Source organism: Phyllostomus discolor, chromosome 1, assembly GCF_004126475.2.
Source record: "Phyllostomus discolor isolate MPI-MPIP mPhyDis1 chromosome 1, mPhyDis1.pri.v3, whole genome shotgun sequence".
Taxonomy (NCBI): domain Eukaryota; kingdom Metazoa; phylum Chordata; class Mammalia; order Chiroptera; family Phyllostomidae; genus Phyllostomus; species Phyllostomus discolor.
In genome coordinates this window covers 167,649,954-167,677,499 of record NC_040903.2, presented here as the reverse complement: position 1 = coordinate 167,677,499, position 27,546 = coordinate 167,649,954, and the positions used below count along the sequence as shown (strand labels likewise).

At 34.9% G+C, this 27,546-nt stretch overlaps 1 protein-coding gene across 1 annotated transcript in view; it reads right to left on the bottom strand.

The window, feature by feature from the left end:
• TCF12 (transcription factor 12) overlaps positions 1-27,546 on the bottom strand; it is a 377,803-nt gene that overhangs the window by 182,117 nt on the left and 168,140 nt on the right. Inside the window, 1 exon segment of the mRNA XM_028505802.2 lies at positions 18,484-18,586. Within this exon segment, the coding sequence (XP_028361603.1) occupies positions 18,484-18,586 (103 nt within the window).

Below are 27,546 nucleotides of genomic sequence, written 5' to 3'. Positions count from 1 at the left end.
ATCCACTGAGCTACGCCAGCCAGGACAGTATTTTCCACACTCTTAAGCACAGCGTTTAAACACAAAGAAGACACTCAATAAAATAAAAAGACAGTGTATGAAAACTCTTACCAGAAGAACTATTAGAATTTGTGCCATACCACATCCATTTCATAAAAATAAATCTTACAGAAAATCAAGGCTACTTTGGCCTCACTGAATGGATATAACTTCAACTGCTACACTCTTAACTCCTGGAAAGGGCAATCTAAGCTGCCCTTCTGCAGCTCCTCTGTATTTGAATAGTTAAGATGAAGCTGCAGTTTGGCCATATACAATCACTCACAGCAGATAGCTGAGGGCATTCCAAGCGGTACTGTTCCTTCCTTTGAGTCATCTGCCAAAGTAGTCTACCTTTAGGCACAGATTTAACCCAGGGCCCATCCCTGCCAAAGCTACCTGAGGTTTGGGCTCCTTTGCACTATAGTGTCAGATAACTGGAAACTCAGAACACCTGAAATTCATGTGAGATCAGGCCACAGAGCTAGTCTGGCATGGAAGAAATTCCCAGCTCCAGGGCTTCCTACTCAAATCGAGGAAGACAGAGTTCTTAGTAGACAGAGGTTCATTTTTCTGACCTCAAAAGTTTCTAGTATTAACTACTCATTTCTACATTCCCGAGATATAAGGAAGGGCAGAAGATTTCCCTTTTTCTAAATCACATTACAGAAAATATACATTATACTATCTGGTAATATTTCACTGATCATCCTAAAGGTTTTTAGTTCTTTATGGTATCTAAAGGAAGTAGAAGAGAGGTTGGCCCTTTGTTCATATGCCACTTATGTGGTAACTCTTCTCTTTTCACCCTTTTTCCCTCTTACAAAGTGTTTATTGTTTTCAGGATACATAAATCAAACCTACTAATTCCTCTATGCACACAGGTAAACTATGAAATCTTATCAAGGTCTGCTGATCTAAGTTCTTTCTGTGTCATCTTCCTCAATAAACATATATCAAGGACTTCAGTCTAAACTACCTTTCTCTCTAAGGTCTTAGGATATGTATTTGCCACTACCTCCAGTGAATCCAAAATTCCTTTTTTATTACTGCAACAAATCCTGCAACAAGAAAAGTTGTAGGCATTATGTTTTTATAGAGTTTGGCCTGAAACTCACTGGGATTCAGTTGCCCTATGGGCATTCCACCACGAAGAAACCAACCCAAAGTTAGTAAGTCAAATTGGCCCTAGCCAGTTCTGCCCCAGGTAAGCTCCATCTTAAAACAAAACAAAGAAAACTTCCCAGAAAACAAACACACACAAAAAACCTAGAATGGGATCAGAGCAAGTCAGAAAAAGCAGGACATTCAAATATGCCTTCATCTGAGGACCCCATACATGGAACTAACACCAGACACACTGCATCTGGAACAAGATATAAATGTATTCTTCACTCACCGAAACTCTGCATTTCTGTTCACAATTTTAGCTCAATAGCCCACACACTACAATTTGAATCTCCTATTATCACAGCAACTCTTTTCCTTTCCCCTTACAGCTCAGTAAATGTTGGAAATATTGTGAAGGGGAGGCTTCCAAGTACACCTCAATTTTAACATCTCAGTTTCCTCATTTGTATGAGGAACCAAGACCATTTTTAGCTTTCAGCAGCCAATGCAACTATTCTATCTAGGCCCAGCCAAAACAACCTATAAAGACAGACTGAGCCTCTTAAATTAAAGGGTTTTGTGAAACTGAACAGAAGGCAGCAGCCTACATTATTATGCTTACATTCTTTTTTTTCTTTTCTGTACATAAATGCCTCACTTTTCCTTATTAAAAACAAATCTTCAAATAATTTCCTAAGAACCTAGTCATAAATATGCAATATACACTATAGATAGATGACTCTAGTTTCTCCAATGCATAAACATTTGTTTATATTCTGTATTAAAATGAAAATGTAGGGGGGAAAGGCAGAAAGCTGTACTTGAACAATTTCAAAAAAGGTTAAATAAAATGTTGAATAGCAAAAAAAATTAAAATGCCATACACATTAGATCAGATACTATTAACACAAGCCAAGAAGATTGTGTCTTATAGCTTCATCCTATTTGTGATACTTCTCTATCCTTCCAGTGCTTTCAAGAGAAAATATGAGTCTCTTCCCTGACTATGGTACACTTTAAATGCTTTAAAACACAATTCTTTCAAATACAATCTTAATAATCAGATGAAGACAAAGTATCACTTTTTGAACCCACACTGATCATGTTAATTAAATCTTTCCTACTGTGTGCTTTATTGACCCTCAGAACCATTATCTTTTGAGGCAATCCATTATGACACTAATCTGATATATTATACATTGTTTAGCTAGTTACACACATGCATGCTGAGAAGCCAAATCTTTAAACTTGCTGGGTAATTTACAAGTGGCTTTTACTTTTTCCAAATTTCCAGTTTGGTTTCCTACGACACTACATGATCTATGTATTTTCTCATTAGAAATATCAAAACCATTTGGATCTTCAATTAAAATATCATTTCATCCACTATATATATACAGCTTGAAGGCCATTCTAACATCTTTCATTTTGCTCTTTCAGAAATTATTGCTTTATAGATACCTTACATGTGCATTTGCATTGAGTGGGAATTCTTTATGGTGGACTTAAACACAATTATAGTTTATGGTAATATGTAAATGATTTGAATAAGAATATTTAATGACATTAATCACATCATTTTAAACTAACATTTTAAACAAAGAAAGGTAGAAAGTCAAGTTAAACTGCCCTTGACAAATTCTACTCATTTGTGATATACAACAGTATTTGGTATTCACCCCCAAAACACTTAAAACACTATATGACAACAGATTTAGGTAAATAATCTGAACTCTTTAGTTCAGGGTGTCAAACTCATTTTCACTAGAGGCCACATCAGCCTCGTGGTTGCCTTCAAAGGGCAGGATATAATTTCGACTCCTTAACAGTTAAATAGTAGTTTTATATATATATCCAGTCCTAAAATTACATTTGGGTTTTTGAAGGCAGCTGTGAGGCTGATGTGGCCCCCCCGGTTCAAATGAGTTTGACGCCGCTGGTTTAGTTAGTTAATAGTTAACTTAGGCCACAGGTTCCAACTAACTAAATATAAGTTAAAATATCTGATGTTAAGACAAGAGAAATAGAACTTCTTATACACTTAAAGAAAAGCGTAAGAGAACTACAAAGAATTACAGACTTACTCTTTAAATACCACAGAACTTAACAGAATGTCCTATTTACAATATTAATAATTATCATTACTGTTTATGCTTCCAAATAACTACCTCATAGGAAATAAATACATTTTTTAAAAGATCAGACAATAGCTGACATCTTAGCCCTGCTAGCTTTCCCCAGCTGACCCCATTCACTGAAGCACAGCTACAAATTTCCAAAGAAAGAAGACCCACTGGGTAAAATGGTACTCTGCTCAGCTTTGCATGCATCAGTGGGCTTCACAGTAGATAAATATACCCTATAGCCAGATTAAGTGACATACTGAAGCAAAAAAGGGATATTTGAAATTTAGCCACTTCATCTTAAACCTTTTTAAGTAAGGGGTAGTTTGTTTTTACTTTAGCTTTCACATATACAAAAAAAAATCTGCCCCCAAGGACTCATCCACATTTCTACACTAATCATTTCAAAATTGTTCTAAAATCCTTAAATTTATAATGCACCACAGTTTATTATAATTTTAAATGGCCCACAATTATAACATTTGCTTTTCACAAATGACACAAATTTTTTGACAACACAGATGCAAGTATATTTTTATTTACTGCTGGCTCTTTGCACACATATTTAAAAGCAAGACTTTTAAAAAAATCTTAGAAAAAATTTGGCAAATTAGGTAGAATCTTTAAAAATCCAGAGAAAAGTTATGAACTAGTCTACTGATGTTTTTCTCAATTCCATTTCCAAGAACCCTCCCCTGTTCTCCACCAATTACCTCTAGAGACTCCAAGCCAAAACTTCCTCTAAAGACTTGTTTGCCTGAAATACCTAACCCCAGGGACAACCAGAATAGCCTCACCTTGATTCTCAAACTCTTTCTACGAAGCCATCTTACTGTGATTAGTGAAAACTGAACACTGTAGAACAGTTTCTTAAGTAGGATTAGCATTTTAGGGGAAAGAAGGGAATTTTTCTCACCTAACTGAGATTATATAGATGGTAGACAACCTAATCCTCAAACCTCATTCTCACTCTAGTAAAAGTGAGGTCAGGCCCAGACAAAATATGTTGTTCCATCTTTCTACTTTGCCTCTGGGGAAAAGATAGGTGATAAGGATCAGCTCTAGGTGAAGTTTATCACTGAAAAATTAACTTCGGGACCTTCCAATATTCTTCTCTGACATGCTTACTATCTTGCCCTCACCCCAGGCACCAAGTGCTTATACCCTGTTCTCATGCTAATATTTTTCCATGAAATATTCAATTCTGAGGTACAGATTATCTTGCTCTCTAGATACTGTCAGTTGTTGATGTCCTCAAGAACACACATAAGGTTTTGCCCTTTGATGTTTCCCAAGCCCTAAGGTCCAAAGGTACAATAGTGCTGTGCACATAAAGCAAAAGACATGCTGACAAAAAGAGTTTTCTCACTTGCTTAACATCATTTATTAGAATGGTACAGTTTCCTAAAAATAAAAGTTCAAGAGACATCCTCAGCTTATTTTCAGTGACTTAAAAGGCCACAAGAGTGATTGTTTTGGTCTAGATTCTTCTAGAAATGCTTCTGGAAAAAAAAAAATCTCTAAACATCCCTGATCTCTTTCCTCCTATATTGAGTAACCTACTCTTCTACATTGTTTTACTTACTTTATATATTCAGTTATATGTTTGTATATGTAGTTGTTAAACTTTTCTTTTGAGATAACTAGATTTACATGCAGTTTTAAGAAACAATGGAGAAATGTTGTATGCCCTTTACATAATCCCCCCATTTTGCAATATTATGAGAATATTGATATTGATACAATCCACTGATCTTTCAGATTCCCCCAGTTATTTTTTTCATTTTGTAGTTTCATGTATCCACCATCACAATCACAATAGAGAATAGTTCCATCACCACAAGTATGCCTTGTATTGCCCTTTAGAACCAAATCTACCTTTCTCTTTATCCCCTGGTAACCAACAATTTCTTCTTGATTCTGTAATTTTACCATTTCAAGAGTAGTATACAGATGGGACCATATAGTATGTAATTTTTTGAGAGTGGCTTTTTTCACTCAGCCTAATGCATTGAAGATCAATCTAAACTGTTGCACTGATTAATATCTAGAATAAGTTTGACAAGCTATAAGCTCTAGCGTAAATCCAGGCCATCAATTTTTATTTTTACAGCCCATGAACTAAGAATAGTGTTTTTTTTTGTTTTTTGTTTTTACATTTTAAATAATTATACATGTACCTACATAATGTTACTGATTTTTGCCTCCTGGGCTACAAACCATAAACTATTTACTTTCTGGGTTTTTGCAGAAAAGCTAATTCCTTTTTATTGTTGAACAGTATTCCATGGTGAGAATGACCATAATGTGTTTAACTATTTACCCAGTGAAGGACATCTGGACTGTTTCCAGTTTATGGCTATCATGAAAAAAGTGCTATAAACATTTGTGTTCAAGTATTGAGAGAACGTAAGTTTTCAGTTCTCTGTGATAAATGTTAAAGAGCACAAATGCTGAGTTCTATGCTAATGGAATGTTTAGTTTTATAATGAAATGTCAAAATATTTCCTAGAATGGCAATATCATTTTATAGCCCCAACGTAAAATTTCAATTACTTCCTTGGGTTAAATCCTTGCTGGTGAAGTTAAGTAGACACACAGTATATATTTTTTTAATAAGCATATAAATTCATCTTCATAAATGTGTTTGAGGGCACTCTTTTCCTTCCAAGTGTATCATGGTAAATTAAAAAGATAAAAACACGCTGTATAACAAAAACAGTTGGAAAGTTAAGATGAGCTGCAATGCTCTAAAATTACTTAGTGCAGCAAGTTAACCGAAGGAATCAGGGACAGATTAAAATAAAGGCAGAAACAAAAACAAAGGATATACATAAGGACATACAAATATGCATGTGTACATATTCCCCCAATATCTCTAGGGAAAAAGTGAATTACAAGCAGACACCTGCTATACTACTCTGCCAGTACCTGAAGATGTTTTCTAGTAACTTTGTAAAACACCTAAAGATAATATTTACAATTTTTAAAAAAGACATTTGATTGAAATCTTATGCAAAATGAAATAAAACAAAAGCCTATATTTAATGTGCTCCTATCTTGTCAAAACACACAGATGTGCATGCACATACACACACACAGTAAAAGTGCTCTGCACAATTTAATTTCCTTAAAACCCATTAGCCTGTATAAAAAAAAAATAAAAAGTGAACGAAAATTCTTTGGTGTGAACATATTTTATTTTATGTAAACCTAAATAAAAATTTACAAAAATTATTATATAACAAATAAAGCACATTTCCTCTTAAATATTTCTGATAGAAAAGAGCCTCAAATTGAAGATGAATAAGCATATAAAATCAGAACTTTTTAGGGACTTCCAGCAAGATGGAGGAATAGGTGGACGCACCGTACCTCCTCGCACAACCAAGATTAGAACAACAATAATTTACAGACAGAATAACGCCCAGAACTATCTGAATGGAAGTCGGACAGCCAAGAAGTTGAAGTAGACGTGTTCATCCGGACTGGTAGGAGAAGATGAGCCTGGCAGGCGCGGGGCTGGCACAGGTCGGCGGCGCGCAGAGGTCGGGGAAAGTTTGGTGCGAAATCGGCGCGACAGCCATCAGGGGCACAAGAACGCAGCAGTGATCCCTGAGTACAAAGCTGAGGCTGGCAGACCCAGAGGGGCAGCAATTGTGGACTAGGGCAGAACTTGCAGCCAGGGAGCCCAGAGAAGGGTCTGAGCCCAGGAGAATGGAACTACCACCATTGTTCCCTCCCGTCCCCGCTCCCACATATAGTGTCACAATCTAGCGACTGGGGTGCCCAGCCCCGGTGAACACCTAAGGCTCCGCCCCCCACTGTAACAAGAGCGACCAGACCGGGAAAAAAAAAAGGAGAGACAGGGAAAAACATATTTTCAACAGAGCAGATCAGTCTCCCAGGACTCATCCTTTTGAGCGACCAAGAAATAGCCAATCTATCAGATGCGCAGTTCAAAACACTGGTGATCAGAAAGCTCACGGAATTGGTTGATTTTGGGTGCAATGTAGATGAAAGGATACAGGTTACCATAAAAGAGATGCAGGAAGATATGCGGAGGAGAGCCAATAGTGAAAGGAAGGAATCTGAGTCTCAAAACAATACAGTGGACCAGAAGGAAGATAGAATCAATCGAGCAGGAAAGCATGATGAAATAAGAATTCAAAAAATAGCCCTGGCTGGCGTAGCTCAGTGGATTGAGCGCGGGCTGGGAACCAAAGTGTCCCAGGTTCGATTCCCAGCCAGGGTACATTCCTGGGTTGCAGGCCATAACCCCCAGCAACTGCACATTGATGTCTCTCTCCCTCTCTCTCCCTCTCTCTCTCTCTCTCTCTCTCCCCCCTTCCTTCCCTCCCTAAAAATAAATAAATAAAATCTTTAAAAGAAAAAATTAAAAAAAAAAAAAAGAATTCAAAAAATCGAGGAAAAGATTAAGAGCATCCAGGACACCTTTAAACGTTCCAATATCTGAATTATGGGGTACCAGAATCAGAAGGGGAAAGGCAACAAATTGAGCACGTATTTGAACAAATAATAAAGGAGAACTTCCCCAATCTGGCAAAGGGAACAGTCTTCCAAGAAATCCAAGAAGCTCAGAGAGCCCCAAAGAAGTTGGACCCAAGAAGAAACACACCAAGGCACATCATAATTACATTAGCCAAGGTAAAAACGAAGGAGAGAATCCTAGAAGCAGCAAGAGGTAAGGGGACAGTCACCTACAAAGGAGTTCCCATCAGACTGTCATCTGATTTCTCCAAAGAGACCTTACAGGCAAGAAGGGGCTGGAAAGAAATATTCCAAGTCATGAAAGACAAGGACCTACATCCCAGATTGCTCTATCCAGCAAAGCTCTCATTTAGAATGGAAGGGCAGATAAAGTGCTTCTCAGATAAGGTCAAGTTAAAGGAGTTCATCATCACCAAGCCCTTATTTTATGAAATGCTAAAGGGACTTATCTAAGAAAAGAAGATAAAGAAAAGACATGTATAGTAAAAGGACAGCAAACTCACAAATATTAACAACCACACCTAAAGCAAAACCAAAAGAAACTAAGTAAACAATTAGAACAGGAACAGAACCACAGAAATGGAGGGCACATGGAGGGTTAGCAGCAGGGGGGTGGGAGGAGGAGAGAGGGGGAAAAGGTATAGAGAATAAGTAGCACAGAATGTAGGTTGGAAATAGATAGGGGGAGGGCAAGAATAGTACGGGAAATGTAGAAGCTAAAGAACTCATAAGTATGACACATGGACATGAACTAAAGGGGGGAAATGTGGGTGGGAGGGGGGTACAGGGTGGAGGGGAGAGAAGGGGGGAAATGAGACAACTGCAATAGCATAATCAATAAAATATATTTAAAAAATCAGAACTTTTTAAACACTATTAAACACTGTATATTAAAATTTTTAATATATAGTGTATGAACTGCAATAAAAACCCATAATTTATATTTACCTAACGAATTATGTTCAGATACAAGCCTACAATATGTTATAATATTTTTATTGCACACACCTTTTGGAGAGATTCCCAAGTTGAGAGTGCAGACTTTCAATATGGCAACAGTATACTTTTCTGATGACAGTGCCATTCTCATACTACCCTTTCCTCACTGATTCTCTCTATAGACTCTTCTCCCCAGCTATTCTGAAGATTTCTCGCTAAAGAGGTACCCCACTGCCTCATCTTTGCTGAGTTGCCTAATTTTCATCTCTCAGCTACACTTTTATATTGATATTTTGAGAAATAGTCTTTTAAAAATTTCAAATTGTAGAAAGTTAAGGTGATAATAGAATTAGAAATGAAGGAAATCTGATATTTGCCTTAAAGCCAACTATCAATATGATATTTGACAACAAAAATAATGGGAAAATAACTCAGCGAATAAGAAAGTTACCATTCTGTATAAAGGCAATGAAGAACTAAAAAATTAAGAAATAATTCACCAACACCAAACAACACTGGTACATTCTACATAATTTCACATATATAATTTCTTACCTCTTCAACAAATTGATAGGGTTGCCACTGTTGAACTTATTTATGTTAAATTATCTACAATAAATTTGGCAAACTACAAGCTACAGAGCAAATTCAGGCCATCAACTTTTATTTTTATAGCCCATAACCTGTAAAATGTTTTTTACATTTTTAAATGATTATACAAGTATCTACACAATATTATCAATTTTTGTCTCCTAGGCAACAAACCATAAACTATTTACTATTAGGGTCTTTGCAGAAAAGTTTGTTGAGCCCTGACCTCAGGAATTAGTGTAGAAATGTACATAATAGAAATTGTATGAAATGTTAGAGGGACTTAAGAACAAAAAGATCAAAAGTAAGAACAATAAAATGATAGTAATACATATCTATCAACAACTGAATCTAAAAAATAAACTAAGTAAACAAGAAGAATAGAGACAGAATTATGGATACAGGTAACATTTTGATGGTTGCCAGATGGGAGGGTGGTGTGGGGGTATGGGTGAAGAAGTGAGGGGATTAAGAAGTACAAACAGGTAGTTACAGAATAGCCATGGGGATATAAAGTACAGTGTAGGAAATGGAGTAGCTAAAGAATTCATACTCATGATGTGTGGACATGAACAATGGTGTGGGTATTGCCTAATGGGGCGAGGGTGCTGGGTGGAGGGGAGCAAAGGGGGAAAAACTGAAACAACTGCAATAGCATAATCAATACAATATAATTTTAAAAGAAATTAATAAAATTTACAACTAGAAATAAGCTGATTTAATTTGTTGTAGTGTCCTTATCCTCTAATCCTATTTAATTGTGACTCCCTAGAAATTTCATACAATCGGAGGAGTCTGACAATCCTCCAGAGGAACTCTCAAAGTGAAAAACAAGTATGCAATATAAGAATAACTGTTAGGCACTTTGCACCACACCATGCATATGGCAATAGCCAACACTACTGTTTTCAAGAGGAAAGCCCTAAGATATAGGCAGAATGGCAAGTTCTAGTGTTCATAAAAACACTAACATCCCAAATAACAACAAAACAAACCCAACCTGGAAGTCACAAAAAACATCAGCTCTGAAAAGGCTACATTTTGTAAGAAAAAAAAATAAACTAAGACGTGAGGAAACTACCAAAATGGTGAACTGACACTCAAAATAAGCAAGTGTCTTTCAAATGGCTTCCCTTAAAATTAGAGTCTTATTAAATAACAGCAATATAATATAAAAACCTATACAACTGACTGAATGCCATGAATATTTTCAAATAGTAACATTTCTACAAATTGAAATCCAAACAATTAAAGATATGTTTTCCAGATTTTTAAAATTTCACTTTTATCTGGTGCCTAACTAAAACTTGCATAAACGTTGTGAGCAGTAACCAAGCTAGTACTAACCCTTCACTTTGAAAGAGGCTCTCGAGTTTCCAGGGTGTGGGGTGTACCAGTTGCACCTCCTCATACTTCCAGTATTTATGACAATCATTAATTTCTCAACACTCCCAAATTGAGAACCACTGAGCTAGATAGGTAAGAGCCATTCCTGCTCAAACATTCTATGAGAATTTTAGTATTTAAGCATTTATGTTTAACAAAACAATAAGAAAACCTATAGTAAATAATTAAAGCATCACTATAACCATAAGCAGTGAATGTGAAATGTTATGGCATAGAAGGCACACTCTGATAATGCCGCTCTGGGACTTTTCCCAACTAAAATAACACCCCAAATTCTTAACTATATATCATGGTGTGGTCCTGAGATTGTAAACATCCAGGAAAACTGTCAAGTTTACAGAAGTTCATTTTTAAAAATCATTCTTTTGCTCTCTAGTAACCAAGCAGTCACAGCCCTTTGTCATCCACCCCCTACAGGCAGAACTCAGAATATCCTGAGTTCACATTCACTTGCCTAGACCTAGACCCAAACAATGGGAATATTCAAGGAAGAATCATTTATGAAATCTATGCCACTCATGTACTATAAAACCATGAAGATCAGAAAAGATTACTTTTGATCGCAAGGCACATACACAGGAGTGATAATAAATAAATAGCTTGGGTAAACAAAAATAAAGGCAGTACTCCTTACATGAGTCCCTAGAGTTATCAGTTTGCAAGCCTGCAGAGTTAAGCCAATGTTGTGATCTTGCAAAAATATTCACTAATGACCAGACACCTTAAAAGAAAATTGCAGTGAAATATCTCTCATGAATGGTGTGGCTATCTCAGGTTCAAGTCAATGGAGTTTTGCCCAATCTTTTGCTAAATATCCCATAATACAAAGCAAATGCAAAAGAAGTCCACTAAAAGTTGAAAAACATGCAAGCTACTCAAAATTTCATGAAATGCTTCGAAGTGATGTTAAAGACCCATTTAATCAAACACAAAAACCACCAACAGATTTAGACCTAAATGGATTGTCAGTTAATAACTGAAAAGAAAATCAACAAAATTCAAATGTGAAGTAAAGAAGATTTATGGCAATATTTTATTGCCATAAAATATTCTAAAGAAAAAAATACACCAACTGAACAATTATTTCATCCTTTGTTCACTTAAGAATGGCTGATAATATAAATTGTTGTTTATTAATATTACTTTCTAAGTTTAGTTATTTTAATTTTCAAAATAAAGCTTTAATTGAACATTTTTCCCCCTCTATCTTCTGAAATCTTGGCATCTCTTTTAAGTAATCCTATTAAGTAATTCACTACAAGAGTAACTGCATTTAGATACAAGGGACCTAATTCTATACAGGTATACTCTTGAAACTCTGAAACATCTTCCAAAGTGAGGTTTTAGCATTACTTTAGTCTCTCCCAGAGTGGGTAGGAAAGAAGCCATTAGTGCATCTCTGGCTTCAAAAGAATGGCTATCAAATCCATTTTAACCATGGAAAGAGGCTGCTTTTCAAGAGTATGGGCATGGAAAGGATGGTGTTGTCAGGAACAGAGTATTATAAATAAACTGCAAGTTTGCACTGAAAGAAAACATTCCTAACCATGAAGATGTAATGTATCCTGTAATATGGTAGCCAGAAAGAACAATTTAGAAATACTGAAGTGAAAAATCTAGAAGTAGAGAGGTAGAGACAAGAAACACTGTACTCTGACATTTTCCTACTTCTCAAAATTCTCAGCCCAATTTGCCACTCCGGTTTTATCTCATTTAAAGGGTAAAAAGGGAGATCCAATGACAACGTTTGACCCCTAGATCCAACATGCCTAAAACCATCCTATTCCTAGCCATCTGGAGTATGGAAGTCAATAAATACCAATTTTTGTTGAACATAATTTAATTTTTCTCACTAGTAAGAAAAAGTCCTTATACACTGAATTAAATGCTACTCCACAGTAAGATTTTCCCTGAGTAAGATTTCTGGCTATGCCTTATTTTAATCTCTTCTGAATTTCTGTAAGAATTTTTTTGGATCACTCACACTCTACCAAGTATACTGATTATTGAAAGTATTTCCCTACCACACTAAAATAGCCAAGACTGTAAACAGACTGAATCCTCTTCACCTTTACATCGTGCCATACAGTGTTTTACATAGTTAAGAACAGAATGAAGGAGAAAAAGGAAGGTATTCAACAATTCAGATTGGTCTAAGCATCAGCAAGAGGAAGCAAAAGACAGAAGACCTAAAACATATAAAAAGGAGCAAATAAACAAATAGTTGAACATGAGAAGTAAAAAGAGGGAAAAAAGCAATGTAGTAGGAAGAGAACATGATCTAAAAATGCAATCAAGAGGATTGAGTCATTTTCCACGCTTTGGTTTCTTCAAAAGCAACCAGGTCTCTTTCACTGAAGTTTCTCCCAGTGCCATTATTCTGTTTTTGTAAGCAGCAAAAGATCAGAAAATGTATATCAATGATTATATAACTCATATCCTTTCTTGAGACCTGAGGTAATTTAATAAAATGTTTGAGCAAGTATGAAAGCCTCATTCTTATGAAATACTGTCAAACAGTAAGCCATACTGTATCTCCCTAAGCAAATATAATCATTTTCATTATCTCATCTAGTGAAAAAATTTCATGTACATCAAAATTAGAGAGCTTTTGAGGGCAGGCTTCTATTGTGCTTTGGTATTCTAAAAATGGTGATTCTATATTTTTTTGTAACTTTAAGGGACTTCTGGATTAGTCATAAATTATGGTGCAGGCAGAATCAAGTATACAAAAGAGGTTTCTTTGAAATTTGATTCTTTATAATACAAAATATATAGGGGGGAAAAGTGTTCTGGGGTTTAAATACCCAGACAAGAATAAAGAAACCTATTTAATCCACAATGAAATTAAAATAAAATGTAGTGACTATTATCAGAGGGGCACTTTAGACTCTGAGATAGAAAGAAGGGCAGGACTGAGCAAACAGACCTCAGCAGCAATGGAAGGACAGTTAGTTTATTTGTAAGTCAAATACTTATAAAAGAGGTTTAACATAATATGCTTGAAAAACTGTGTCCAACTTTAAATTAGCTAAGATACCTAAAATGAATTATAAAAATATACACAGCAATATTATTAACATTGTGTAACTTCACATTGCAGAGAACTTTCAAGTATTATGTTTTAGTCTTCCCTTAAAATAACTTACAAGCATTTTCCAGTGGGTGGTCTATGGAAAACAAGTTCTTCAGAGGCTCATGATGCTTTTTACAGAAAGGCTCTGTATGACATTTGAATCTGGGATGTGATGGGCTAAACAATGTTAAACATGCTTTTTTTCTTTTTTCCCCCAGAGTCTTCAATATTCTAAAGTACAATCTGAATCTCTTAAGAGGGCATACATAATATACAATGTTTTCCCAAGTAACTGTCACTACAAAACCTTTTTCTCATGGTCATCTCTCAAAACCAGTGTCTCCATAATTATAGTTTAGAAAATGCTGAGCTAGTAAAATCCTGGGAGCATTATATGGAAGGAATAAGTACCTTATAGACTTAATGTGCCTAAGGGAAAGAACACTGGACTAGACATCAGGAGATATGGGTTCGATATTCAGTTTTGTCAATTACTGGCTCTATAATGTCAGGAAAAAACAATTTTCAGGTGCTTTGGTTTTATCATTTGCAAAATACTAATTATAATTCTAGTTGCAGCCTTTGTCAGGGTCAAAAATGTTAGATAAATTGGATTATAAAATTCTAGAGCTGCAGAGGATCTTTGAGACTACCAAGCAGTGGCCTATCAGAAAGGTAAAGTTTACCAAACTCCAGATCACTTAACTCTCAGCCCTGAATTTTTTCTTGTATCACCAATATGTTCTTAAAGTGTTTCATTCTTTAAAAGATCTAGAGGCAAAATGGATCTCAGAAAGAAACACAATTGAAGATCTCAGAAAAAAAGGTAAATTGAAGGTAGTAGTATCTCATTTTAGTTTCCTATTGACAATACCACCTAAAATAAGTAAAGCTTTCATAGACATGAATGGGTAGAAAGATAAGAGTAATTCATTCCACAATCAGTAGGAAATTAATGGTAGGCAATTCTATGAAATAATAATTTCTATGTCCAATTAATAAAGTAATCCTATCATCACCAAAAATACATCGAATCAACAAGAGGTAAAGGAAAGCACATATCACTTAAGTTAACAACAGAACCAAGGGGAGAGAAAGAAAACAAAGCTGGGAGAGGCTGGAAAAAGATAAGACTGTTTGGTGAGACTACTGCAATTCATTGCTGTCAAAGCTTTGTAGTTTTACTATAATAAAGTACAGAACAGTTTGATGCTAATTACTTAGTGATGTGCCAAAGTATGTACTTATTTCAATTTGAAACATAAGAAAAGCCCTTTTTTTTCCCATATTGACAAATCAACTGGATAATTCTGGAATTCATTGAAAAGAAACACTAACTGATCCAACATAATAGCTTTACTTCCTATGTAAAACACTTCAAAATATTTAAATGAATATAGAAATGCATGTTTCTATGGCAAATTGTTCATTATTGATCATTACCAACCCTTGACAAAATTTCTCACTTTGCCAAGTACAAAAATCATTAACATATTTAAGAGCTCCATCACGAAAGATAGTGGCACTTTATCCACTATTTCTTCAGGCAAATTTGCTTACAGTTGAACATGATACAAAAACCAACATTCCCTAGACATAAAATCCCCCCTTTTAAGGGTATTTTTTAATATGTTGCAGCAATGATGAAATGTTACTGCTTTCCTATTAGCTTTAACAGCATTTACCATTCACAGCACACAGTTCCAAATGTTTCTAATACCACCATGTACATCTCAGCTGTGCTTTAACAATGAAGGCTTTTTAGCCCTAAACTCTCAAATTGTCAGTGCTAGAAAACTGAACCTATCCACTGTAACTCTACCAAGTGCTATAAACTTGCATTTTGAGTATCTAACAGTTCAATTACTTCAGCTCACATCAAGTGAAAATGCCTGTTACTGTGTAACTGCTCTACAATTTAAGAGACATTTATTTCCAAAAGCAAGCTACTGTCATGCAGATTGCTTAAATTATTAGATACTTCATTTGATCACTTTTAATTCAAACATAGAGAAAAAAAGTACAGTAAATCAGATTTTATTAATGACTAGTGAAATGCTTTTGAACATATCTGCCTATCTTTTCAGAATTATTTCCCCCTTCCTGACAGGTAAATTAACATTTTTAAGGTTGGGTTTATAATTTACAATGAAATACATAACTCTACCTTATTAACTGTATAATGTAGTTAAGATAAATGCAAATTTTTTTTCACTTGTACTGTAAAGGGATCAATCTGTTTATAAATCTGAAGGGTTTTTTAACTTTAAGACTTGGACATGCTGATTTTATACACAGGATATGATGACTATTAAAAGTATTCTAATAATTACCTGTAAACTCAAGAATGCTCTTATTGTTCCAACTAAGAAAATACTACTTTAGCCTTGGCCCGGTGGCTCAGTTGGTTGGAGCACTATTCCTATGCATCAATGGGCAAGCAGGTTTAATTCCTGGTCAAGGCACATACCTAGGTTGTGGATTTGAATACCCAGGTGGAAGGCACACAGGAGGCAACCGATTGGTGTTTCTCACATTGATGTTCCTCTCTCTCTCCCTTCCCCTCCTCCATCCTCCCTCCTCCCTCTCCCTCTCCCTCTCTCTCTCTCTCTCCTGAATCAATGAACATATCCTTGGTGAGGTTTTTAAAAAAATTTTGATTTTTCACAATTCAGAGTTAACAGCCTCAATTAAGGAAGTATAGTTCAATCTGAAATTACAAAACCACTGACTATAACTTGCCCTGCCACATTTATTATAAATGAAATGCTACTTGGGGAAAAGCTATGCTACAAAAGTAAATTATTTGAAGTGTCGTATCTATTTTACTTTGGTGGTAAGCTCAACAGAAAATTAAAAAAAATAATAAACTAGAAAATTTCCTTAGCTAAATGCAAGGATAATTATTTTGTTCTAAATTTATTAAAATAAATTCTGATTTTAATCTGGGACAATAATGTATTTAATCCTGGGATTTTCATTTGCATTTGTGTTGAAGTGAATTGTTATTTTGTATTTCAGTCTTATGGTATACTTAATGCTCTGTCTGGCTTTAGACTGGTAGCTGCCTTAGGCAAAATCCACACTAAAACATCAGACTCTGTTTCTTCAACACTTTATACAGAATAAGGGAAATAAAGCTGATGCAGAGCAAAATCGTTTATAAAGAAATTGCAGACTGCCAGGATTTTGGATTTGGGTAATCCACTTAGATTGGCATGGTTGTGTCATAAAAGGACAATTCTAACTAAGATCACGATATAGGTCACATTCTTAAGAAATACTGTATGTAGCCCTGGCTGGTATGGCTCAGTGGACTGAGTACCAGCCTATGAACCGAAAGGTTGCTGGTTCAACTCCCTGTCAGGGCACATGCTTGGGTTGCTGCTGGTCAGATCCCGGGTTAGGGGTGTGCAAGAGGCAACCAACTGATGTCTCTCACATACTGATGTTTCTCTCCCTTTCTCCCTCCCTTCTTCTTTCTCTAAAAATAAATAAAATCTAAATATAAAATAAAAAAGAAATAAAGTAATGAAATCAATGTCAGTTACACAAAACCTTCCATACTTACATGATGCTACCAACAACCAGTAAGACAGATTAAATAATGCTTTTGTAATGTGATGAGTGCTAGCATAAGCAGAAGGAAAAATAATGTCATAAAACAGAGATTCTTTTGAATCAGGTTCTACAAAAAGATAAAATCATCATTAAAAAAAGTAGCATCCAAACTGATTTTTTAAAAAAAACTTGGGCTAGCCCTGGCTGGCATAGCTCAGTGGATTGAGCGTGGGCTGCAAACCAGGCATCACAGGTTCGATTCCCAGTCAGGGCACATGCCTAGGTTGCAGGCCATGGCCCCCAGCAACCACGCATTGATGTCTCCTCCCCTCCCCCCTCTCTTTTTCTTTCTCCCTCCCTTCCCTCTCTAAAAATAAATAAAATCTTAAAAAAAAAAAAGAAAGAAACACTTTTAAAAAACCTTGGGCTTACCATTTTTGCTTGAACAACTATAAACTTTCATATGAGAAATATAGAGGGGTGTTTTATAGGAAGTAAAGGGGAGATACAGAGAATGGCTAACCTTAAAAGTTGTGCCAAAATATAATAATCAGGTTTAGGTGGTAGATAATATCCTTCAAAGTACAACTTAATTATTGCAGAACAAAACTTAAAATCTCCGATGTGAACCCAAGTGCTTAAAACAAATACTGTAACATCTAAATGTACTACTAAGTTTTAACCAAATAGTGCCAAAAGACAATATTGTCCAATATGAGTAAAATCGGACTAAAATCACTGCTTTGTCCTATTTTTAATTACCACATACATATAACTGCTAAAACAAATAGTAAATTACAAATGTCTCAGAAGCACTTCTCTGCCCAAAAAGCAGAAAACATATAATGCTTGATGTCACAAATACACTACAAAAATGGACAGTTAAAACACTGCTGCTTTCTATTTTGGTACTAGTGACAATAATGCTCTAAGAGAAGAACCCACATTTTTGAATGCTTACTCCTCAAACTAAGTTGAACAGGAAAGATCCCCTTGTCCAGATACCCCATGAAACTCAGGAACTTTATTCTAAATACTTACGTGTCCCTCCTGGACAAGGGGATAAAATATAGCTCTGAACAAAGAGGCTTTATGAAGATTACTTGCAAAAAACTGCCAACTTACCCATCAGATTTGAGTTCATGAAAGGTGTTGGGGACAAGCCTTCATGAGCTCCTAATCGACTGTCATTCAAGTGATCACTGTAATGAGGGCTGTCTGTAAAACCCTAGGGGGAAAAAAAAAGACCAGAGTATTAAAAAGATTACTTGGCAGTCCTGCTAATTGAGCATAATCATCTAATTAATATACAGACTTACAAATGGTTATTCCTAACCAAGTTCCTTGTCCATTATTTGAAAAACTAAACAGAAGTGCTTCTTTTATGTTACTTTTTAGGTTTTAAGGTTAAAAAAAAAGTTTCTTTATTGATCTTAAAGAAAATTAGCCGTGTGATCTCTTTACAGCTAAGAAGAAAGTTCTATAAATCTTTTTTTTAAAAAAGGTGAACTAAGGAAATATATTTCTGAGTACTAAATGATGAACTAAATTATGAAATTATGAAAATGTTTATCTCTATCCTTCTTTCTCTGTCTCCATAACCTACCAATAAAGGTTAGGAAATTACAAGCTTTACTTAAAATACTAAAAACAACCTGTAATCAATATGCTAGAAATGAATCCTTTCCTAAATGGCAAACAAATATTTAGCAAAAGATGATCTGTTTATAATTCCTTTTAATACTGGTAAAAACAAACCATACTACTCTTCCAGAAAGTGAACCATGTAAAAAGGAAAACACATTAAAATAGGCGATTTAAGTTAAGAATCTGAAAAATAAAACTGCAAACACCATGAAAATAAAGCTAAGGTTATTATTTTATAATAGCTGTTATTAACTTTCCCTTTATAACTTAAAACATGTTTTTAAAAGCAAAGAAGGAAAAAGGATACCAAAGTTTACAAGTAAAATGTTACAAAAGTTCTGTGGGTTAGAAACTGTTCTTGTTCTCAAACTCATACATACTAAGTTGAGCATCACCTCTAAAATCGTATTGATAAGGCTTTTAACCCTACTTAATTAAAACTGCAGATGATACCTACCCTTCTGCCAACTTAAAACAATGTAGTAAACATCAGAAAAATTAACAAGAGGCCCAAACAAGAAAGAAAACTGCCCTGCTCACAGAAACCAGAAACCACCCAGAATCCCCTGGGACTATAAAATCATTAATCACTGAACATTTATCACTACCCAGACTGCAGAATAACATTCAAGAAGACATCAATGGGGCTGAAACAGGCCTCATTCTCTTTGCAGGCATGCTGTCAGTTCAACCAAAAGGGTAGGAACTGAGGGCTAAATAACTGCCAAATCATTACAATTGCTTATGGATGCATGTCACAAGTCCTTCTGCTGTTCTGTTTAAAAACTAATCTTCTGGGAGTGCTAACTCCCAAATGAATCTTTGTTTCATTTTTATCTACTTTAGAATTACTGATACGCATGTGACAGACATTCAAGAAGAATCTCAGTGACATTTAAAACTTGGTTATAACCACCACAAGGGTATCCACTGGTAACCACAATCACAGTCCTATCCGTCACAGTTACATGCAGCAGAAGCTACATACAACATAGAATGGCTTCTAGCTAAGGTCACTCCTTAGAGTTTACTTTTGTTGTTTAAAACTTAACACTCTTGAAGTGCTCGGTAACACACTGCTATCTCACATATATCTGAGTATTTCTCTCTGCCACTCCCTCTCACTGCCATTCTTAGGCATACGATCAAAAGAAGGTATTAAAACCTACAAAACACTCAATGAAACAATGTTTATCATCATTAAACAATGCTATTACTCAAGAAAAATTCACATTTCATTTGAATGCTAAAGGAATAATAATAGATTAATTTTGTATGCTCTCAGTTCTCTTATTTTTGAAAAAGATAAGAAAAAGAACTTTTCCTTTAGGATTACAAAAATAAAATCACTTTAATTTTTTTAACTACATTCTAAAGCACAAATGTACAAATAAATGTAAGTTTTAGGGCATCATCAAGTGATTGTGTACACAACATATTAACTTGATTGATTACATGAGTAACAGAGGAATTCTATCTCTAAGCCTACATTAATATGTGCTTAGAGAATACAACAATTATTTTACTATCAACCACACAAAAATAATAGTACTGTCCCTATCCATGTGCACCCACATATTTCTGAGTATAATAGAGAATTTACTACAAGATTATTTCCCAGCCCACTCAAAATCTTACAAAAATTTTTTATGAAATTTTATGAGATTGTCATTTTGTACTACAGAGAAGGAGCCTATGACCTTTCTTCATCATGTACAAACAAGATTTAAATATGGACCTTCAATATTTCTTCATAAATTATATAATACACTATTAAGCAACATATTTTATTTCACTATGGTATAATTTTGCTCATTTAAGATAAAAATTAAATAGAGATTTGAAAAATTTTTCCTACATCTCAAAGTTTCACCTTAGTCCACACAAATTTCTTGAAAGCCATAGCCCAAGAAGAAATAGTTCTTCATCCAGATGCAAACTGATGATAGAGGAGGAAAAAGAAACTGAATTTATACATGTTTGTTATAGTTTTAGACCTTATACCAAATCCTCACTTTAAAGTCTAGGCCTGGCTAGTGTTTGAGATTAATTTTGTCATTTCTTCCACACTGTAGTACTAACGATATCTACCCAGGATACAACTGTTGGTGAACCAAGATGAATAGTTGCAAAATAATTTACAAACAAACATTTAAATAAAACCGATACAGAACACACGTTCAAGATCAGTTCTAGAAAAGTACACAGATATCTATCAGTCAGTACGTTAATGTGTCAACTAGCTGGCTGATACATAGAATAGTGCTGTGCAAACTTCAGTGTTCATATGAATTGACTAAAGATCTATTTAAAATGCAGGTTAAGAAGTATAAGATCTTGAGTAGAGCCTGAGATTTCACATTTCTAACACACAGGTGATATTGATGCTACTGGTCCACATACCACATTTCTAGTAGCAAGAATCTAGACAATCTGGAAACAAAGATATCTTTCATACATGAGAAAAAAAGCTCAAGCCTAGAAAGGTGATAACTAGGTTACACCCCACCGACCCACCCCAACCATATTAAAACACCAGAAGTTTCCAGATTAAGTATGAATTAGGAAGAAATCCCATAGTTAACAGAAAAACTAAAGCAATTGGAGTAACAAAATATTTTTATGTACATAGACATGTACTCATTCATATAGCGTTAAATATGAGACAGATGTCAAATACAGCTTTAATTTTTAAAAAATGGGTTAGTTGACCCATAGTTGAAACAGTCCACTCTTTAAGTACCACATACAGATAGGCCATGAGAACACAGATACTCGTAAGTGGCAAAGGTAGAAGAATGCCATTAACATAATGCAGTATGGGCCTGATGGAATATCAGGGAAAAGACAGAGTAATGCAATGACCAGCTAGAATATCAAAGGGCTGGAGAAAACAAAGGGAAGGTGACTGACCTGAGAAAGAAAAGAGTTGGAGTGAGGAGGAAAGGAACAAAAACCAAGCAAGCAATTGCTAAGATGGAGCCTAAGTAGATTGGTGAGTGGTAATGATCAATGAATGCTATTTCAATTTTAGAATATTAAGGAAGTAAACCAGTGAAATCATTAAATACAGAGCTATCATGGTGTGTATTTTAAATTGATAGAGCATGACTGTGCTAATAAAAGTAGTCAAACCTGACCCCCCCGGGGCTTTTCATTAAGACCTTGAATTCTGTACAATGGTTTTACCATGAAAATAACCATTAATGAAAATGAGATTTTTAATACATGAGAGATGATCAACACTACATTATGAAGGATAGAAAAATACTACCAGAACCATCTATCATAGTAGCTTTTTAGCCACAGATTGCTACTAACCACAAAAATATTTCTAAATATACCCTAAAAATTATTGTTTCTGTCTTACAATAAAAATGGAAAGCACTCAAAGGATTAGTAACTGATAAAATCAGTTGATTCATAGATTACAAAACCGTTCAAATTTATACTTAAAATCTGTCTAAATTTAATTTGTGAATCTTAATCAGTTTCATTTATGAATACATAACTTTATAAAAGCTTTGATATTATTAAATGTGTTCTATATAATGCATTTCATACTTTTCTTTATGCTCATCTTATGGTACAGAATTTAGAAATGTTAATGCCTGCTACAAAAATGACACTCTACATGAAGTAATTAATCAAAGCTGCTACCATTTTTAAACTAATTTAAACTGCACATAATCAAATCTTTTGTTCTATCACAAACAAAACCACACAAAAGCACCCAGTATTGTGTGCATAATACTACTCTCCTCTGGTTTGTCTCCTCAAAAATAGAAGAATATTTTCCTTTAGTTAATTTTTTAAAAGTTCATTTCAAAAACTTATTTTGCCCAAATAGTAAATAAGGTGTAATCACCAGAGAGACCTTCCCAAGTTGAGAATAGACTTACGGTTTTTCTAAATTATGTTGTTATTTCTTTGTATGAAAACCATTGCCTATTTAAAAATATTCTTTCCAATTATTTTCAATAGCTAAGAAGTATGTGTGTGGTGGGAAAGGCTCTTTCAATAAAGATTTACTTTCTCAGAACAGCTTTTCCTGACCCTGGCAAGACCAAACTGGATGAAATCATTCTGAGCTCCCACAGCAGCAAGTATTTCCATTATATCACTGCTCACACTCAGTGAAATTACCTATTTGACTATCCATTTAAATTATACCATAATTATCTGTTATAATTGCACAGAACCGTGTAGTGGATAAATGTGGAATTTTGAAGCCAGACTGGCACATCTGAATTCCATCTTTATCACACACTGCAATTGACTTGGAACAACATAATCTTTCTTGCCTCAGTTTCCTTATCTGTAAATCAGGCATAATAATTATACTACAATCATTTCACACACTGTTGTAAGCATTAAATGAATAAATACAAGTAGCAATTGGAAAAGTGTCTGGCCCACAGTAAATGCTAGCCATTATCAGTATCATCTCAGTTACAGATTGTTATGTCTTACAGATTCTGAGAAGACAAGACTGTGTCTGTTTTTTCACAATTACATCCTCAGAACAATGGCTGGCACATACATAGCAGGTGGTCAATAAGTGACGGATGGGCAGTTTCAACTGCTAAATCTTTAAAATATGGAAGGGTTTTATATATTCTAAAGATTCAATCAGTTTTTCTACAGAATACCCAATAACTAGCAGAAAGAAGGCTGATAAAGTACCAACTTTTCTGACCAACTGAACAGTAACCACAAAATTTTAGTATTAATAGAGCCTCAACTACTGAAATCCTATAGCATCTAATGGTCAAAGCCAGTGGAATCAGACAAAAGCCATAAGCTACCAGAAAGCTCTACAGAAGCCTGGTTATAAATGAGTGGTCACACCTCAAAGATAAATAAAATGAAAATAAAAATAAGTAGAAACAAATAAAATGTAGAAGAGAAGAAAGTCTTATTATATTTCTTCATATACTCCTATGATAAACTACCAAAATAAACATTGAAATAAGGTTATGTTTTTCAGACAAATCCATGACTTTGACTGTCTCTTTCAGTTAAATACACCTATACAAAGGCAAGTGGGTTGACTTGATCACACTAGTCTGTTAAAGTAGGGTCTGTATCTGTATCATTCCTTATTCTATTCACTAGTGACAAGCACATTAATGAGTTCACAGTATATAACTGGTAAAATTTGTTAATTTAATGAATGAAAAATGAACAATATTCACTGTTAATGAATCAGGTCTGCATCTGAAAAAGCTACCTTGTATTCAATGTATGAAGGTTCTGTTATCCTTTAAGAGGTCAACTGCTAACATATCAATTTTCCTGACAGAATAATGGATTCTGTCACTCATATCTACAAATTCCTAAACAGGAAGTACATTTTATTTCTATTTATAATCCCCAAAGACACCAGCACAAAACTTTTGCATGTAATTGCCTAAGTTTTTTTTTAACTTAAAAAAATTTTTTATTTTACAGAAAGGGGAAGGAAAGGAGAAAGAACAAAAGAAACATCAATGTGAGGGATAAACACTGACTGCCTGCCTCCTGTACACACCCCTACCACGAACCAAAACTGCCATTTTGTGCCATGACAGGGAATTGAACCAGGGACCTTTCGGTTTGCCAGACGATGCCCAACTTACTGATCCACCCTGGCCAGGGGGAAGTACCTAAGTTTTTCTTGAGAGGATGAATAACCTCTCCAGGTAACTTTTCATTTATGAATGCTAAGAAGTAGCTTCATAGAATTACTATAATACCAGACTGAAGTGTAAGACTTGAATTGTCATGGGTGGGAAAAGAGAGCGAATCAAAATCTTTTAGAGGGGGAAAGGACCCTTAGAAAAATACGAATGGATACATGAAATACGGCTTACCAGAAGAGCATGAAATGCTTTTGAACATGAGATCCCACATGATCACTAAAAAAGTTCACATGGGTTCAGTTCTAAGTTGAACCCAGCCCTGTTCACAAATATATCCAAGTAACTGATAATGCCATCTGTTAGAAGCAATCAGAGTTGATGCTCTCTTGCTCTGGTCTGTAGATTTAGTTGTGTTTCAAAGTTTACAAGCAGAAAGTTTTCTATATTTTATCCATTTAAAATCCATTCTTTACATGGAGAAATCAAAACATCTCCAGGCATCACAGGAAAAGTATATTTATTAAAATAGAAAAAGCAAAACACAGTATTGAATCCAGATGATAACAGAGAATTTTAGAGCCTTTAAGCCACCATACAAGGTGTGGATCCAACAAAAACCAGAATTATCTTCTGGATGGTGGGCCCCATTAGGAGAGTGTTCTAGGAACCCTCCTGTATCAGTGTACTAGCTGATGTTATTGTGAGAGGCTGTGTTTAGCTTCCGTGAATTTTTTTGAAGACTCTTCCAATGCATTTGCCCATTTCATGATGGGTGATTTACAAATGGATGTGCCCATCCTGTGCTGAATGTTCATAAGTTTTTGACCAAAAATGGCATGACCACCATGCCCCACCCTATTTGCCCAATCTTGCCCCAAGGAACTAAATTTTGTTTCCCCAGATGAAAAATGTATTCAAAGGGAAAGTTGTGCCAATGTGGAACAGGTGAAACAACAAATGGAAGAATCACTAAAAGACATAAAAATTGACAACTTTAAAAACTGTTTTAACAAATCACAATAAATTTAAGATTGAAATCATATCAAGCATCTTCTCTGACCACAACGCTATGAAACTGGAAATCAATCACAAGAAGAACACCAAAAGCACAGTACAACATGGAAGCTAAATAACATGTTATCAAACAATGAATGGGTCAACAATGAGATCAAGGAAGAAATCAAAAGATACCTTAAAAAAAATGAAAATGAGGACACAACAATCCAAAGTCTGTGGGACACTGGGAAAGCAATCTTAAGAGGGAAATTACAGCATTAACAGGCCTATCACAGAAAACAGAAGGCTCAAATAAACAATCTAACTTCATACTTAAAGAAACCTGAAAAGGAACAACAAACAAAACCCAAATTGAGTAGAAGGAAGGAAATAACAAAGATCAGAGCAGAAATAAAAGAGTCTAAAAAAAATACAAAAGATCAATGAATATAAGAGCTTGATTCTTTGAAAAGATAAACAAGATTGACAAATCTTACCAGACCCACCAAGAAAGAATGAGAAAGAACCCAAATATACAAAACTAGAAATGAAACAGAAGAAATAACTGACACCAAAGAAATAAAAAGGATTGTAAAAAAATGTTATGAACTATATGCCAACAAACTGGACAACCTCGACTAAATAGATAAACTCCTACAATATACAACCTTCCAAAACTAAATTGAGAAGAATCAAAGAAACTGAATAGACAACCTTCAATATACAACCTTCCAAAACTAAATCAAGAAGAATCAAAGAAACTGAATAGACAACCTTCAATATACAACCTTCCAAAACTAAATCAAGAAGAATCAAAGAAAATGAATAGATGGATTACACTTAGTGAAACTGAAGCAGCAATCAAAACACTCCTAACAAACAAAAGCCCTAGACTGGCTGGCTTCATAGGGGAATTTTACCGAACAATCTGAGAACTGACACCTCAGCTTCTCCAACTATTTCATAAAATTCAAATGGAAGGAAGGCTCCCAAACTCACTTTACAAGGCCAGCATCATCCTAAACCCAAAACCAGATAAAGGCACTACAAAAAAATATATGTCTGTATCTCTAATGAACATAGATGCTAAAATCCTCAACAAAATATCAGCAAACTGAATACAGCAATGCATCAAAAAGATCATACACTACAATCAAGTCAGATTTATTCCAGGAATGCAAGGTTGGTACAACAGTCACAAATCATTAAATATGATACACCACATAAACAAATAAAATATAAAAACCACATGATTGTTATCATAGATGCAGAAAAAGCATTTGATAAAATCCAGCACCCATTTATGATTAAAATACTCAGCAAAGTGGGAATGGAGCATCCCTCAACATAATAAAGACCATATATGACAAACCCACTGCCAATAACATACTCAAAAGGCAAAAACTACAAGTGTTCCCCTTAAGATCAGGAAGAAGACAAGATGCCTGATTTCACCTCTCTTATTCAACATAGAACTAGAAGTCCTAGACATAGCAATCAGACGAGAAAAAGAAAAAAAAGGCATCCAAATTGGACATTGTAGATGACATGATACTGAACATAGAGAACACCAAAGATTCCACCAAGAAACTACTAAAACTCATAAATTCAGCACAGTAACAGGAAACAATATTAATATAAAAATCAGCTACATTTATATATGCCAATAACAAACCAACAGAAAGGAAAATTAAAGAAACCCATTCACCACTACTTCAAAAAGAATAAAATATATAAGAATAAAACTAACCAAGAATGTAATAGACCTGTACTCGGAAAACTTTAAGACACTGAAGAAAGAAATTAAAGAAGATACAAATAAGTCCTTTTTCCTTTTTGCTCAATTCCTCAACCCCCTTAACCTCCCTCACCACTCTAGCTGTCACTCATGGACATGGACAACAATGTGGTTACTGCTAGG